The sequence below is a fragment of the Psittacula echo genome (assembly GCF_963264785.1).
Source record: "Psittacula echo genome assembly, chromosome: 10".
Taxonomy (NCBI): Eukaryota; Metazoa; Chordata; class Aves; order Psittaciformes; family Psittacidae; genus Psittacula; species Psittacula echo.
In genome coordinates, this window is record NC_137741.1 from 4379121 (window position 1) to 4396320 (window position 17200).

General features: G+C 39.2%; 1 protein-coding gene across 3 annotated transcripts in view; it reads left to right on the forward strand.

Moving 5' to 3' along the window:
* The window catches only part of ACSBG1 (acyl-CoA synthetase bubblegum family member 1), a 40872-nt gene that overhangs the window by 22053 nt on the left and 1619 nt on the right, over positions 1 to 17200 (forward strand). Inside the window, exons 3-14 of one of the 3 annotated variants that reach the window (XM_080626393.1) lie at positions 2051 to 2268; positions 2906 to 2994; positions 3814 to 3934; positions 4368 to 4448; positions 7206 to 7355; positions 9558 to 9734; positions 10235 to 10416; positions 11050 to 11283; positions 11845 to 12062; positions 14322 to 14461; positions 15460 to 15706; positions 16369 to 16478. In XM_080626393.1, coding sequence (XP_080482519.1) covers positions 2137 to 2268; positions 2906 to 2994; positions 3814 to 3934; positions 4368 to 4448; positions 7206 to 7355; positions 9558 to 9734; positions 10235 to 10416; positions 11050 to 11283; positions 11845 to 12062; positions 14322 to 14461; positions 15460 to 15706; positions 16369 to 16445 — 1848 coding nt within the window. In that variant the 5' untranslated portion in view covers positions 2051 to 2136 and the 3' untranslated portion in view covers positions 16446 to 16478. Of the gene's footprint in view, positions 1 to 2050; positions 2269 to 2905; positions 2995 to 3813; positions 3935 to 4367; positions 4449 to 7205; positions 7356 to 9557; positions 9735 to 10234; positions 10417 to 11049; positions 11284 to 11844; positions 12063 to 14321; positions 14462 to 15459; positions 15707 to 16368; positions 16692 to 17200 lie in introns of those variants that run through there. The other 2 variants (XM_080626392.1, XM_080626394.1) reach the window with 2 other exon arrangements.

Consider the following 17200-nt stretch of genomic DNA (forward strand, 5'->3'; position numbering starts at 1 on the left):
TTTCTTATATTCTTATACTCTTCTCAGAGTATATCTATGGAATATCCCTTGGAGTTCCTCAGGTTATGCACCGGGGCTATACCACAGTCAGCCTGTCTGTTCACCTGTCTAAAGGTGACCTTGGTTCTTTTGCATTTTACACAGCTCTCAGAGTTGTTCTTCCATAAAAATTAGAATTCATTTGCATTCCCAAATCCATCCTGGCAGTAACCAGCAGGTCAGGTAGTGAATAGGGAGAAGGTTTCATTCACATATTAGCTTTAAACTGTGGGATTATTGTATTGGGTTTGTTTAGTAACTAGTACACAGTCTCCTTCATATATCCCAGAGGTCCAGCAGTATCAGCCAGATGGGAGTAGTTCTGAAAAAAAGAAAAAAGACTTGCTATTTATTTGCCTGTTTAAAATAATGTCTGGTGTTTAGGGTCATATTGAGAAAGGTCAGCTGAAAACTTAGCAAGTATGAAGTTTTTAACTACTTGTTTCTTCCTGTAAAGTTCCTTGTTAAACGTTTCTACTTCAGTGGGAAAACGGCACACCTAAAATCCCAAACAATTAGATGAGCTGTCCTTGGAGCAATTCCTAAGACAACCTGCAGAACAGTTTTTGCATACGCTGTATGTATAAGACTCCTCTGAGCCATCTTTTCCTTCAGCAGCAGACAGTGAACAGGAAAATTTAGTCTGATCTTGGAACTTGGCCTTGGAGGAGAATGACATGAGGAAAAAAACACTTCAAGAGACTCAGAGTGACAGTCAGGCTACCTGTCCAAATAAAATCTATGCCACTTTTTGTTTTTCCTGACAAAATCCTCTTTTTTTAGGAATAAGTCTTTCCTCTCCGTCTCTGATGCTCAGTGAGTTCATGTGAAGGACGTAAGCCAAGGTCATATATTAGTGAATGAAAAAGCATTTGGGGTACAAAGTGTAATGCAGGTAGCAGGAGTTACTGGAGGAAACGTCAGAAGTAATGTTTTCTGTTACTCTGAAGTCTGACAAGGCGAAGATCTTCAGTCTGAAATGTTCCACCAGCTCTCTGTGGAATCTTTTGATTTTTTAAAATGATTATGCTTAAAATATTTCTTCATTTAGGAAAGTAAATGTAAGGGAAAAATGTTCTTAAAATGTTCTTGTACTATTTTGTTCAGAAATACGGGAACTAAGTGTTTGATAGGGGAGTTGTGAGTGGGTTTTGTCTTCCTTGTGAGAATTCACCTCCATTTTGCCAATTTACTAACGCCTAGATTCTCCAAGGAGTGTATTTATACTCAGCCTGCTTCTTGCTGGGTTTGCAAGAGCCAAGTAGAATCTTTGAGGCAGTCATTTCTTGTGAATGCCAGGGACTGCCCCAGTCCTTGGCACCAGTGCTGAGAGCCAAGTGACATTAGTTGGTGCTCTGTCTCTGAGTCCTGTCAAGGAAGGGAAGGAAAAATACAGGATGTGGATGGCAAAAATACAGGGTGAGGAAGCAGAAGAAGGTGAAAGATGATGTGGAAATAGGGCAAGACAGGAATGAGCGGAGTGGATATGCACACTGGAACACAAGATAACCAAGGAAAAAAACTGTGGGAAGTAGTGAGGAGCAGGGGCAGAATGAAGGTGGATAGCTGGGGGGAAGGAGGGAGGAAAGAGCTGCGACAAGGAAAAGGAGCTTGAATGCTGAACAAGGACAAAGGTTTCAGTCTTTTGGATCTCTGTAGCCTTCTGATTCACCAGCTACTCCGTTAGCTCAAGGGACAGTGGCTGTGCAGGGCTGAGCATGGGCAAGCAGATTCTTTTGGAACTGGAGCTGTGCCTGTAACACACAAAAGATCAGTGTAATTCTGTATGGTGGCACTTCTATTCAAGATGCAGAACGAAGTGTGAGAGACAAAGATTTTTTTTTTCTTTCTACATGGTTTATTTGATAGTTATAAAATTGGAAAGCCCTTCTCTCAAAAAGTGACAAGTGCCAGAATTCTGCTTAGTCCTGCAGTTTTTATTCAGTCCTCTTGTCTTTTGGTACACAGCCATATGGTATTTTTCACTTGGTGATAATGCTTTACTTTCCAGAGTCTCTGTGGACTTCCCTAGCTGATGGCAAAGTCAGGCTGAGGATAGATAACTCATGTCCTCAGACTCCCATAACAGTTCATCAGATGTTCAAGGAGAGCCTGGAAAAATACGGATCACTCAATGCTCTGGCCAGCAAAAAGAATGAGAAGTGGGAGAAGATAACTTTTTCAGAGTATTATTGCCTCTCCAGGAAAGCAGCCAAAGGCTTTTTGAAGGTAGGTACAGGAAACAAAACCAATTCCTTTTTCTGCCTTTGTCTTCTTAAAGCAAACAAAACCCCCATTCCACTGTATAAGAGGCTTTTCCTATTAATTGAAGATCATCAGTCGCATTCTTTATGGAAATAATAATGGTGACAAACACTTTTGATCAGAGAGATTACACTGGTGTCAAGGAAACCTGACTTCAAGTGAAGAGTTGCTGTATTACACTGTGTCACTGGGGTCTGGGTACAAAGCTCAGCAGAAGGCCTAAAGATTAAAACCAGAAAAATAGGTAAAAGCAGCTCTGTCATGAATTTGGTGGGATAAAGACAGATTTGAAACATTTTAAACGTAGGGTAAGATTAGTACTTGTTATGCTCTTGCTCTTATTTCATCTAAAGTTCTGTTTTTCAGGCCTTTCGGGACAGCAGGGCTCAAACGACAGGAGAAGGTGTAGAAAGTTTAGATCATGTTAACTGCTGATAACTACATGTTTTGCTATGGATAACAACAGAGGTGTGCCTGGACATGGCTCGTCAATACCAAAATAATAAAGTTTTCCATGGTTTATGTTCGTGTGCATGCTTCATGCTATATGTTTCTCTCCAGTGTGCCTATATTATATGAACTTATGCTTATTACTTTTAAGCTTGGTCTTGAACGATTCCACAGTGTAGCGATCCTTGGATTTAATTCTCCAGAATGGTTCATCTCAGCTGTTGGAGCTGTATTTGCTGGGTAAGATTTTTGTTTGTTTTTGTGACACACTTGAGGATTTCTGTTTTGCTAGGTCTGGAAATGTAGCAAATCAGTATTTGGTGTCTTGGAAGCTGTGCTGCAGGTGGTTGGCATGTTCAGCAACCTACTGGAGTCGCACGGCTTTCAGTATATCCAAACAGTTTACAAGTTTACAGGTTTAACAGTTTACAAGTTCACACTTGTAAACTGATCCTTTTTGCTATGGGCTTAACTATGACAGTCATTTAGAAGCTGTTGTACAGTATCCTATCACTGGAAGATGTGGGAAACAGGTGAGAGCTCATCATTTATAGTAATGATGCTTGTCTACAGCAAGATACATTCAAGTAGATGAAATGACAGATAAATACAGATTAGCCTGATTCCTTGTGTTCTGATACCTGTCTATACAATTTGAATTTACCTCTTAATGTGTTTCTGTGCCAGTGAAATTGAAATTGGTATCTGTGTGCAGCTTGAGCAGAAAAAAGGCATGACTGTCGGGGTTTTTTTACCACTTTCCAAGCTAACTCTCTTGTAGCCTCAAGTGAGTTAAAATGCTGAATTCTAGCCTATGGCATCTTCTACTAAACAGAGTTCAGAGATTAGTTTTTGCCATGTGCATATATCAGATAGCCATGTGTATCAGAATACTTGAAACAAACATGACAGCTCTACTGCTCTTTACTTCCACATCTTCATACTCTTTCAGCTTTCATCTGATCTTTGATTATTACTGTCTTTTTTTGATACCAAGTGCAGTTATGTGTGTGTATAAATATATGTTCTTATATATATATATACACATTTTTGATGCAGAGGAATTGTCACAGGGATATACACAACCAATTCTCCAGAGGCCTGTCACTACATTGCTCACGACAGCAAAACCAATATTGTGGTTGTGGAGAATCGGAAGCAACTGGACAAGATAATGCAGGTATAGGGTGGCTGAGTGGTTATTGAAATGCCCTCATTTCCCCGTTTCTCAATGCTGTACTGGTTCCACATGTAGTATCTCTATCGTGAAACCTTTCATGGGTGTGTTCTTATTTGGAAATCTGGTATCTGAGGATGCTGAGGAGCCGTGGCTGATCTGGGGGTTTGGCTTGGTTTGGCTTTTGGTTTTTTCCTTTTTTGACTGGAAGCAGATTAAAACAGATTTTCTAGAACAGACTGTGTGGTGTTTCCTTTTATTCTTTCTCTCCCTTCCCCACTGGTTGTGAATTTAGGGGAGAATATTTGCAGGTGAAGGAAAACAAGAAGTTTTTTGTGACTGTCAAGCCATTACAGTTTTGACAGTATTTTAGTGAGAAAAACCCCCACATAAGATATGAGTAATAAATAATAAATTTTTTTTAACAATCCAACAGATCTGGAATCGCCTGCCACACTTGAAAGCTGTTGTGCTGTATAAGGACACCATTCCAAAGAGATACCAAAAATTGTATACGGTATGTGAATGCTAGAACAGAGTTATAATTCTTGGGGCATTAGATATTTGATTAATTCTGCTACATTTAATTTGTGGAATGTCTGCCATTTCGAATGCATTGATGTGTTCCAGCACATTGAAAGGCTTCATCAGCTTTTTCTGTCTAATTTACCTGTAACTTCACATTTGGTAGTTGACATTTAAAATTAGAGGTACCTTGCATAACTGTCTCTTATGCCTTCCTGGCTTTTTACTTGACTGGATTAGCAAAACACCTATCGACTGCAAGTGGGAACGTCTGCCCTCAAATGGTTAAAAATCAAAGTTGTCCACTGGTGCTATTGAAACGTGATCTGTGATTAGTTACACGGGATCCAAGGTGAAAGTGCTTGTGCAGAAAGCATTCCAGGTGACAGGCAACAAGTGAAGAGAAATAAATATGGACTACACAAAGAGGAGCACATTTTCTTAGTATATGTAGAATCTTCATATCACCTTGTAAAAAACAAGCAGGAAAAACAAGACAAAGGTAGAATCAGGAATTTCTGAGTGGTAGAAGTCCAGCCTTTAATTTAAGAAACAGGAGCATTTCAAGCAAACCAGGTTTTTGTAAGCATGTTATTCCAATATGTTCTGAAAATAGTTAAGTAATAAGAATACAAAAGTCAGCATTTTAAGTGGACTACAGATTCAGTTTTTAGACTGTAAAACTTCAACTGGGGGAGGGGAGGTACTAATGAAGACTGGACAGCAAAGAAATATTTACAAATACTTGCAATTTTGATGATCTGAGGGGTTACCAGGTACACAAGAAACAAGTCTTCTGTGCTTGTTTTAATAATCTTTTGCTATGTTGAATAGCATATAACTTAATAACAAATGGTTTCTGTTACAGTGCTGTATGTACTGGTATAGAGTATTCCCTGCTTCTTGGTACAATGAAAAAAGATGATGATTTTACTATTTATATTTCTTAGTAAAAAGAATAAGCTTGCAGTTTATTCTGGAACAATATTCAGTTACTGAAACCTAAATGCCTGAGATTTGATCTGTTCAGGTGTCATCTTGGACGCTCTTGCTCAATGGAGAAGGGGAGCTGTGGGTGTCTGACCATTCCATAGCTTGTTGTCTAAAGGAAGAATCAGAGATAACTCACTGTCCTTGGAAATGATTGGTTATTAGTTATTGGTTATTAAATTGATGATTTACATCAAACCACACAAACCACATGGCATTTGATGAAAGGAATTTGTATTGCATGATGACAACTACCATGTAATGAGCTATTGTGCAGTGAGGGTAGAGCCCTAGATCACTGATGAGCACATGTTTCCAGCAGGCAAATGCAATGTCAGTGGTGTGTGTGACTGTACCTTTCATGGTCTGTGGAATGGGAACACTGCCTGTTGCAGGTACTGTTCAGTAAACAAAGCCTAGGCAACAGATTTACAGTGATTAACACATTCTAGAATGAGAAGACAGGTCAGGAAGGTCTGTCTGCTTGGGATGACTGTTAAATCACATAGAAACAATTACATCCTTGAGGCTCAGACTTTCCAGGAGCTAGTGAAACTATGCAGCAGCATCATTCTGTGGGAGGGGATAGAATGTGACAAATTCTCTACCTGCTACAGAGCTGTGTACTGCCTCTCCTTTCGGAGATGTGGTTTATTGGCAAAAAGTATCAAGATGATGAAGTGTACTTAGGACAGCCTTGCCACCCAAGAAAAGGAAGTCTCAGTGCACAGAGGCTAACTGTTGTAACCCTAATGGCAGAGGTCTGAAAGAAACAATGGGCACCCCTTCAAGCACAGACTTTCCTTTTTCACTTCTGCTGTCCTTCACATCATTCCCTTTGCTGCTATGTGGTCCTAGATATACCTCCAAGAAATCATTAAAGAATGGAGGTGCTGCATTTGAATAACATAATTGTGTAGCACAGTATAAATCATAGGATTCCAATGGGAAACTGACAGTTGCGTTGTTGACTATCTTAAAAGACTTATTTACTATCTTAAAAGATTTTGTTATACCCTAGTTTTCAATTAGCATTGAAATCAATGGCACCCTTAGCAGCATATCAAGTGCATGCAATAGAAGTGTGTGGGAACAGCCAATATAATAAAGAGGATTGGGTTCAGCACCCTTCCGGGCCAATCTGTGTGGCACAAAAGTCCAGCATCATAAAAGCTTTAGTTCATTCTAGATTGAGCTGAATTTGAATAGAAGTTGTGTCCAGCACCATATGCTCTGCTTGCTATAAAGCAGCAGATAATTTGGACAAACATTCTCAGATACAGACAATGAGACTTTTGCAGAGAAGCTTTCATCCCATTGTTTATATTAGTATTGATATAAAGGACAAGGAATTGCAGATAGAGCGTCACAGGTGTACTCTTACTTAAAACCAGTACATCCAGATTCCTTTGAATAAAGCTCAGAATTGTTCTGACAGTGTGAGATAGTAATAGAATGTTAGTCTCTGTGACTTGTCGATAGTACCCATCTTGGAGGAGAAGTAGTATTACCATTCCCTTAGACACTGAAAAGACTCATGGCAGCGCAGTTTTAGATAGTCGGTTTGCAATTCACACATCAAGTTCTAAGCTAGTCTTACCATCTTTCTTACATAGGCAAAACCTGTGGAAACTTGCCTTGGAAATGTGCAGAGCAAGGCACTGAAGTTGTCTGCCATTTTTGAGACTGGTAAGGTACTGAATCTTTCTCACTTGTAAGAAGCCATTTGATATCTTGTATTTTCTGTTACATGTTCTAGATGGAAGAGTTTCTGGCATTGGGAGATGATGTGTCTGATGCTACTTTGGATGATATCATTAACTCTCAAGAGCCAAATCAGTGCTGTGTGCTAATATACACATCCGGAACAACTGGGAAACCAAAAGGAGCCATGCTGAGTCATGACAATGTATGTGCTTTAGGCTCTTCCTTCAGCTTAAAAATAGTAGAGTATGAGGATATTTATTCTTGTGTTATGAAATAACAGGTACATATTAGAGCCTTGAAATCCTTTTGCTTTTGCAACATGGGTAGTGTACTACAAAACAGTATTCAAAATGCAGTTGTGAAGTTGTGAATGCTTATACTTTCTGGTGAAATATAAGCAAGGTGAAAGATGAAACTCCTTTCAAAACTAGCACTTTACAAAATTGAACAGTTTGTTATGAATAGGGTTTTTATTCACTGGTTTTCTTGTAAGATCCAATGCATGTATTCGTAAATATAATTCACAGATTGCCATAAAGTCTCTCAGGTGATGTCACAGGTCATCTTGAAAGAAACAAATCATACACATCAGCCAGCCACTATCAAAACAGCTTTCCTTTTGCAAAGGACTCTCCATGGAGGACCACTAGCAAAGATCTGAAGTGTAGTTGTTTTGGGGTTATATACATGTATAGTTTTTTTAAGGTGGCAGAGCAGGAGTGGAAAATGGTAGGGAGCCTTTCTGAACACAGACAATCTGTGCACAGGCTGGTCTCAGCTGTGACCTGTCCTCTTAAAATAAAGCAGAAACTATTGCAGAGGTGTCCACTGTGAGGAGCAATTCACCAAAATGTAGGGAATTAGTAAAGTCGTACTTCAAAGCTGAACATACTGGACTTGGTAGACAAAAAGACTGATCTTACACTGCAGATCCTATGCTCTTCCATCTCAAAGGAGTCTGGTGTCATTTCCATGTTAGCTGCCAAGCTATTCCTGGCTGCTGATCACACACAGGCTATTTTTATGTTGATGAACAGTGGAAAACATGCCTTGCCTGTAGCTGTGCTGCTGCCTTCTTTAGTCAAAAGATGCTCACCAGTGTCCATATGCAAAACCAATGCTGAATCAGTCATATGTGTACCCACATAGATCTGCTGTAAGTGTGCCTGTGTGCCACAAGCTCGGAGGATAAGCAAATCAATATAGCTGCATCTCAAAGACACCCCAGTTCTATCTAGTGCGTAAGTCTCCCATAGCCACATAAGCAGTGGTGCCGTATAAACTTGGAGTGGCCTGGCCTGACAATATGCTGCTCCTTAAAAACCTCTCTTGAGAAGCTGTATTTCCTTAGACCAAATGTACATTTTGTACCATCTAATTTATTGCAAGGAAAAGGAGCTGGCAGGAACATCCTGTGATACAAATACATGCAGTACCTGTTATCTCTTCCTGTCTTGAATAATCTCACTTCTGTGTCCTGCCTTACCCATTTTAGATTACAGACTCCTCTGAGAAAGAGCTGTTTCTTGGTTTGGTTTGGGGCTTTTTGGTTTTTCTTCTTTGCATATGTATCTTTTCCCAATCCGCTTATATCAGTGCATGTATTTATGGGTCTTCCATATTCTGATAATGAAGATCTGCATATCTAGCATCCTTGAACTGCATCTTCTGAGATAAAGTGAGAATTATGGAGAAGGAGGGGAACATCATTCAGTTTCACTATGAAGTCACACAGCACATCTTCAAAAACATTCACATATGCAATGCCACTGATCAGGATAGGGATGTGTGTGTATTACCTGTGGACCACTGTGGTGAACATCCTAGAAGCTTCCAGAGGAGCGGAATATAGTGTCTATCTATCTTCCTCATTAGTGCTTAGCCAGGTATTGATCAATACAAGGTAATGAGCTTGTTGCTGATACTAAACTGCCCTTTGAGCTCCCTGATCATTCTGTGTTATTTGTTCTTTTTTAGGTAAACATATAGATATACAGCACTGGTGAAAAGTGCCAGCTTGATAGAAAGTATGCATAGTGGGAGAGTTGCAAAAGAAGAGGCAGATCAATTTGCCCATCCATCCCATGGCTGCTCTGCTCAGCATGTCGTTAGGGCATAGGGAGTTGTAGCATTTATAGCCCAGTCAGGGAGCAGAAAGACTGCATTTACTTACGTTATCTACAAGACTTCGTTGCTGCTAATTCATCTTGCTTTTGACTGAGTATCCCCCAGGGAACTGACAGTCTGTTGTGCTGTCAAAGATTGCAGGGTCTTCACCAATTTCTGTGAGCACAGATTTTGCACAGTTACATTAGCATAGCATGAGGTTCCTTAGTTTGTGTTAAAGGGGAAAAAAAAACCAAACCCCACAATACCTAATGTATTTTATAATTGATTTAAACAGATAACTTGGACATCAGCACACTGCAGCAGAGCAGGAGAAATGCAACCTGCAGAGGTCCAACAGGAGTCTATCGTCAGTTATCTCCCCCTCAGCCACATAGCTGCACAGATATATGACCTGTGGACTGGAATCAAATGGGGAGAGCAAGTTTACTTTGCTGAGCCAGATGCTCTGAAGGTATCTTTCTTGCATTGTACCTAATTCAGCTGCTTCTTCTTAGAAAATATCCCAAGGAGATAATATGTTCTCGGAAGAGGATGAAGATTGAGAACCCATTATTGTAAGAATTATGAAAAAATAAAATCCATTAGACCTGTGATCCAGTGCTGTAGACACCAGTTAAAATAGATAACCCAGATCCATCAGAATCTTTTAAGGCAGAAGAATTTGCATCTAAAGCAAAAGAAGTATAAGCAGTTTCTGGAGGAAATGGAGGCAGAAGGATCTAAGCCACCTGTGTGTTTTCTTTCTTGTATATATACCTCCCTGATGTGTCAGCTGGCAAATGTTAGTGCATATGTCTGACTGAAGCAGGTTCAGCAGTCTTTCTTTGTATCCTACATGTTTAGTGGTGTCTACGTGTTAGTGTTGCAAGATAATAGACTGTATCACCAAACCTCTTTATCGCTGCTGTGGACCTTTTGCAATGCTTTGAAATGATTTAATGATTTTAATAGGGCAGCTTGGTCAACACACTAAAAGAAGTGCAACCAACATCTCACATGGGAGTTCCCAGAGTATGGGAGAAAATCATGGAGAAATTAAAGGATGCTTCTGCTCAGTCAGGATTTATGAAGAAGAAAATGCTGTCATGGGCTATGTCACTTAGCTTAGAGAGAAACATAAGCTGCTCAAGCAGGTATGTATTATAGTGAGTGAGATTTCCCATTAACTTGAAAGTAGCTATCTGCTTGTAATAAACCGTGAAGTGTAAATGTGTAATATTTGGCCTTGCAAAACAGCAAATACAATGCAAGTTCTCAATCCCAATAGGCTGATCTTAAACACCGGTGACTCTTTCAAGTGTACTCCTACTAACACATCCCCCAACTTGAACGACACAATGAAGTGAGAAATTGCTTACAGAAAATGCATCCCAAAAGCTTGTGCAATGGTGCTGCTTTGCTTGTCTGATCATTCAGCTTCTCAGATAGGTCCTGCACAACTCACATTGTAGTGGTAGAGGTTCTCAGAGATGCATTTAACTGATAAAGAATCAGAAGTACAAGAGTTTGTTTTGTACAATGTGGCTTTATACATTCTTGATGTATTTGCAGTATTCAGACATCTCAAGAGCTGGAGTTCACTAGCAAGGAAAGACAGTAAATGAGAAAAAGACCAAGATGTAACCTGGTTTTACTGATATAACTTCTGTCAACACCCAAAACCAAGCAGCAAATAAATCTCTAAACAGAATTTGTGTCCACTTTCATTTTGGCAGTCTCCAAGGTTGCTCTGACTTACTGTCTCCTCTTGTGTGTTTTTACCTCAGCAGTGATTTAAAGCAGTTCTGGATGAGGTTAGCAGACTACTTTGTGCTTTCAAAAGTACGCAATGCACTGGGGTTTTCTTCCTGCCAGAAGCACTTTTCTGGTGCTGCTCCTCTCAATACAGAAACACTCTATTTCTTCTTGGGTTTGAACATCACCCTGTATGAGGCCTATGGGATGAGTGAGACCACAGGGCCACATTGCCTATCTGGGCCCACAAATTACAGGCAGCACAGGTAACTTCTATTTTTTCTTTTTGCTTTTTAATTTTAAACTCTGGTCTGTTTCATATCTTTCAGAAGAGTTTTTACTAAGTTAAGTGCAGATCTCATTGCTTATTTCATTTTGTCTTAATGCATTGCTATTCTATTGTGACTTTGGGATGCAAAATAACTTCTAGGTCAGAAGCTGAACACGTTGCCTCCATAGCATGCCACGCCAAGAGCACTGAAAGGGATCTACAGCATTATACGCACAACACAGTTAATAAATCTGACGTATAACCTAGCCCTGGCCCAGGGTAGGTTAACTTTCAAATGCAAGACCTCAAATACTGAAGTGTTTTTATACCTGAAGATACAGAGGGATGAAAAAAACCAAACCAGGGAGCACAGAACAAGATAGCCAGAAAGTGCTTAGATACTCTTAACATATATACTCTAGTGAATTAATACTCCATAGTTTTCTAGCAGTTACAGCAGGGTGTTACCTGCAGTTACTTTGATGGGTTTGGAGATGTGGTGTGTTAGAAATCTTATCAGTATTATGTTTAATATCTCTATGCTTTTCTCTGATAGCTGTGGGAAACCAGCACCTGGCTGCAAAGTGAAATTGGTGGACAAAGATGCTGAAGGCAATGGAGAAATCTGTTTCTGGGGAAGGACTGTTTTCATGGGTTATTTAAATATGGAAGACAAAACAAAAGAAGCCTTTGATGAGGATGGGTGGCTGCATTCTGGAGATTTAGGAAAACTGGACAAGGATGGCTTTCTCTATGTCACTGGAAGAATTAAAGGTAAATAAGCAAAAACCTTGCTCCATGTTAATGGTAACTCTTCCGTCAGATTTGGCCCATCTAATTAAGTGTCTTTCTTCCAAGGCCAGTGACATTGACCTGATAGGAAAACAAAATAAACTCTCTTATGAGGAAACCACAGTGTGCCCTGTTCAAGAAAGGTTTCCTTTTAGTCTTTAAGATGTGGAAATGATTCAGCTCCTACAATGATCCTTTTTCTCTTCCAGACCTTTATTCAATATTAGTTAAAATTAGTAATCTGAAATACTAATGCAGGTTTAATGTGTCATCTGTGATTCTAATAATCCATTAAGCTGTCCATTCTCCCTTTGAATCTTGCTAAATTGCCTTAAATGCACATTAGAATGTTTAGACAGCAATGAGAGAGCCCTGTGTTACACAGCTGTAGATCAGAGTTAGGTTCCTCTGATGCCTTAGACAATGTGTTTGCAGAGACTAGTATTGGAAAAGCTAAAGCAAGAAACCTAGGTATTATTACAGTACACAGCTTTAAGTCTCACAAGAGTAAGCCTGGTCACTTGCTTACTTGGAAGATTGTTTTCACGATTTATATTCAGAAGGCGGGATTGGTCGCAGTCAAGATGTAACTGAAGAAGATTTAAAAACTGAGTAATTATCATCTTAGAATATATGGTGAATCACTAGGGAGGTAACATGGATGAGTGAATTTGTCAATAGGATGGCAGAGTGTCCTCTTAAGAATCAGAACTTAAGTAGGTCCTATTAATAGCCTGCACCAAATGCAGCTATCTTGATTTTAGCTTGCTTTCTTGTCTGATTCATTTTCCTTTAGCATAGCAGTTACCAATTCTTAGTCTTGTTCCTTCGTAACATTTGTATTGCACTTACATCTTTCTTGGTTGCTGAGTTAATAACAATTACTCTAAAGCACAAAGATGTAGCTAGAGAAGTCCATACAGGGGGAGTATTTGTAGAGGGGTGGAAAAAGTTGCTGCCACTGTTACAGTTGTCTGGATCCCCTGCGATAAAGCTGACATGTCAGACAATGAAAACCCAAGTGCCAGAGTGATTGGGTTAGAATCTAAAGTAAGGACAGGATTTAGGCAAAAGGAGGGTGGAATGAAAGGGAAAAATAGACCTAGACAAGTTTGGATGCACAGCTAGCTTTGGCAGGTATCTATGGCTTGACAAAGTCTTTCGTTCTATAGACACTATTTGTGCTTCCTCAAGTGTGTGCAGTGTGTTGGATAGGGAGAAAAATAACTTTTATAATTAGGAGATCAATACCTATTTCATACCAGAAGGTTGAGTATAGACTGGAAGTTATGTCTTGTCATAGTTCTCATGGAGCAGTAGAGATGGTAGGACCCAAATCTGTCAATGCTGAAAGGGTGCTACATTCCCTTGATTGCATTTGAATTCTTTCAGTTTATCACTGATAGGGAAACAGGTACCAACCCAATCCTTAATTACACACAGGACTGATGTACCATTTTTCTGCATTATTTGTTGGAGCATACTCTGAAATGCTACAAACTGTTATATGAGAATAGTGAGAAGTCACCAGTGTAATTAAAGCCAAGAGCTGGAATTTACCTAGATAATACTAAAATTTGTGGTAATGCCAATGAATATATGTACTGTACTTCAGACAGAATGCATTCAAATAAAAATGCACATTTCTTTCTTAGTAGAATAAGGTATGACTACCATTGTATGCAAACCTTAAAACCATTAAGATTCCAGTGTGTCATTCTGTTCCTTTGGGGCAGGGATCACTGCTTACACTGCAGACTTCCTTTCCTGGTTTCTTACACTCCTCTCTCTGTTCTCTGTTGCTTTTATGGAGCCTTCCTGTAGTCATAACTTACTTTTGTCTGACCCCTCTTGGTGGCTTTAAGAATTAGTTTTGATCATGACGTTAACGATGGACTTACTTTCTGGTGAGGTGGCAACAGTAAAATAGAGCGTGAATCCTGCACTAATTGTGAAGAGATGATTGTTCACACCAAAATTGCAGATTATGTAACAGCTCCTTGAGAATAACTAACCTGGTACTAGATGATGTAAAAGTGATCTGGAGCAAACATACTTAAGGGAGAACTTGAGCACATATAGGAAAAATATTAGCATTTTTCTTTTTAAGATAATGAACTTCTAGACTTTGTTCTCTGAAAACAGTGTTAAAAAAATCTCTTATTCTTTATGTCAGAGGGACATGAACCTGATCATCAGAATTTATTTGAATTCAACTAACAGCCTTTCTTTTTTGTCTAGATTTGATAATTACAGCTGGAGGTGAAAATGTGCCTCCAATTCCAATTGAAGATGCTGTTAAGAAAGAACTCCCAATTGTTAGCAATGCTATGGTGATTGGAGATAAAAAGAAGTTTTTGTCAATGTTGCTGACTCTAAAGGTAAACCAGTTTTAATATTGCTTTCAGGGAGCACCTAAGAAAATAATTCTGATCTGTTTGTGAAAAGACTCAAAATTGGGTACAAGGAAGTTTGTGGGGGAAATATGCAGAATAACTACAGACGAAATCCTTGTGGATGTAAACTTCATATGGTTATATGATCTGTGAAACATCTATGTGTTTCTGCTGTTTTCTCCTATATGTATAGTAAGACATAGTTTTTAACTACATTGAAATTTTCCATGTTGGAAGAGTGAGAAATCTGCAGCAGAGCACAACAATAGCTGTGATTTTTACAGACGAGCAAAGCCAACAAATGTTTCTGTTAGGGGCAAACCCAGTTTCTGACAGAAACTCTCCAACAGAAACAAACTTTGCATCCGAAACACTTCCTATGATTTGTTCTTTTCAAATAACACAGGAATGAATGTAGAATAAAATAATTCGTACCTTTGCTGTAGTACATACTTCCACTGCAAAATCACTTGCACTTTATGTTCTGTATGCATACATAGCGAATGATCCTTTAGTTTTTCTCTGGTTGTTTACCTCTATGACTGATACTCCCTATTTACAGGTACAATAGAAATACTAATTTAAGAATCTTAATTTCAAGGAAAGCTTCTATCTCAAGCTGCTTACATTACACCACAGTAATTCAAGTTAATGATGAGTTAAATATTCCCCTGTAACACTGGAGTAATTTAGAAAATGTGGTAGAAATTCAAGATCGAGAGATGGACTTTACTGCCTCATTCATTGACACCTTTTCAGTCTGTTCATTTCATCTGCATATAAGCCAAAAATAATTGCATTTGGTAGTGGGAAAAAAAGCATTATCATCTGCAGGTGTTTCTGGGTTTTAATGCTTTTGCAGGATGTTCGGCTGTTGGTGCTGAGCTGCTTGATTCTTATTAGTCAGGAAGGACCTGATCAGAGAAACTTTTAATGCCTTGTAAGAGTGAGCATGTGATGATTCACTTCATTTGATATTTTAGACCGTGCTGGACCCAGACACATCTGAGCCCACTGACATTCTCACTGAGCAGGCTAGAGACTTCTGTCAGAAGACTGGTAGTAAAGCCACTAAAGTGTCAGAGATTGTAGCCACAAGAGACCAGGCAATCTACCAAGCCATTCAGGAGGGAATTGACAAAGTCAACATGAACGCCACTAATCGGGTTCATTGTATCCAAAAATGGATAGTCCTGCCAAGAGATTTTTCCATTTCTGGGGGAGAACTAGGTAAGATTTACTGATTTCCGTTGATGTCTACACACAGTAAAGAGGCTGCTGATCTGAGAGTATTCAAATATAGTTTCGTGTGCCAAATTCTGGGGTCGGCCACTAGAGGGAAAGGAAAAAGCCCGTAGCAGTATGTGTTAAAGAATACAAAACTGGAGGTTTTGCTGTGCACATATGTATCCTTCTGTGCTTATTTACACATACAGCTCGATAGTTAAATTTCAGATTGCCGTGGACAATTGAGTAATCGATTCTGGTTAATCCCATGTGCACTATAGTATTAATTACAGTATTAATAACTTTCCCTAATAATACTGAAAATGTATTGTTTTAAAGTGAAAGGCAGTGAAAGCCTGACAGCAGAGCTGCAAGCACATTACCAGGCTCTTCAAATAAACTGGGAATTGTTTAAAAGCTTTCAAAAAATAATTAATGATTTTTAATGAAAAAAGTAGCAGGAGTCAGTCATCATCTTACCTGCAGCTGCCTTTGAAGTCCTCATGCTCTACATACGTTTCTCACTTTCAGCAGCTGTCTGCACATAGAGTGGCAGATGTTCTTCTAAATGGGCTTTTCAATAGAAAATCATAGGATCCAAAGCTCAGACTGAGTAGGAATTTTTGTTCCTATTTCTGCTGTTGTGACTCCCTCCCTCTCTTAAGGTCCGACGATGAAGCTGAAACGGCTCGCCGTGCTAGAGAAATACAGAACTGAAGTGGACTCCTTCTATGAAGAATGAGCAGTCTTTTCATCCAAGCATTAAGAAAGATCTGTGAGCTAAAGAATTTCCTAATCAAAAGCATTAACAAAGATTTACACTCGGTTTGGTTTTGTTGTCTAGAAAACTGCTGTGTCAGTTTAGTTGTTCCTGATACTCACCTGATCATTTGCCCTCTTTACAGAAGCATCTACACAGTGTGTCCATTTCCTAATACTGTTCTGACTTTGATCTAAATGACTAAGATTAAAAACAACCTCTTGTATTGTATAAAGTGGCTATAATCCAGAGATGTGGTGGCTGTACCATCCCTGAAGACATTCAAGGCCAGGCTGGATGTGGTTCTGGGCAGTCTAATCTAGTTGGAGATGCTCATTGCAGGGTGGTTAGACTAGATGAGCTTTGAAGGTTCCCTTCTAACCCAAACTGTTATATGATTCTGTAATTCCTCTATACTGAAACACGAAAGTTGCCCATTGCTCATATTTGGGTAGAGCAGTAGTTAGCACTCCTGCAGAGTGCTGGAGTTCCACCACTCTAGCAATAAGGTAGTTATTTAAAAGAAATTAAAATCAAAAGGGCTGTGTTTTTTGCCTCCCAAAGAAGCTTTTCTTTGCTCAGTAACACATTTCAGAATGTGAAGGCAATCCTCTTCCACTTTAACAGCAGTTAGAATTCAGACTTCTGTGAAAACACCAGCTAGTAATTTCTTAAATCCATGTTGTATTACTATTTCTCCCAGAAACAAATAATCAAAGCAAAAACAAAGCTGGGGG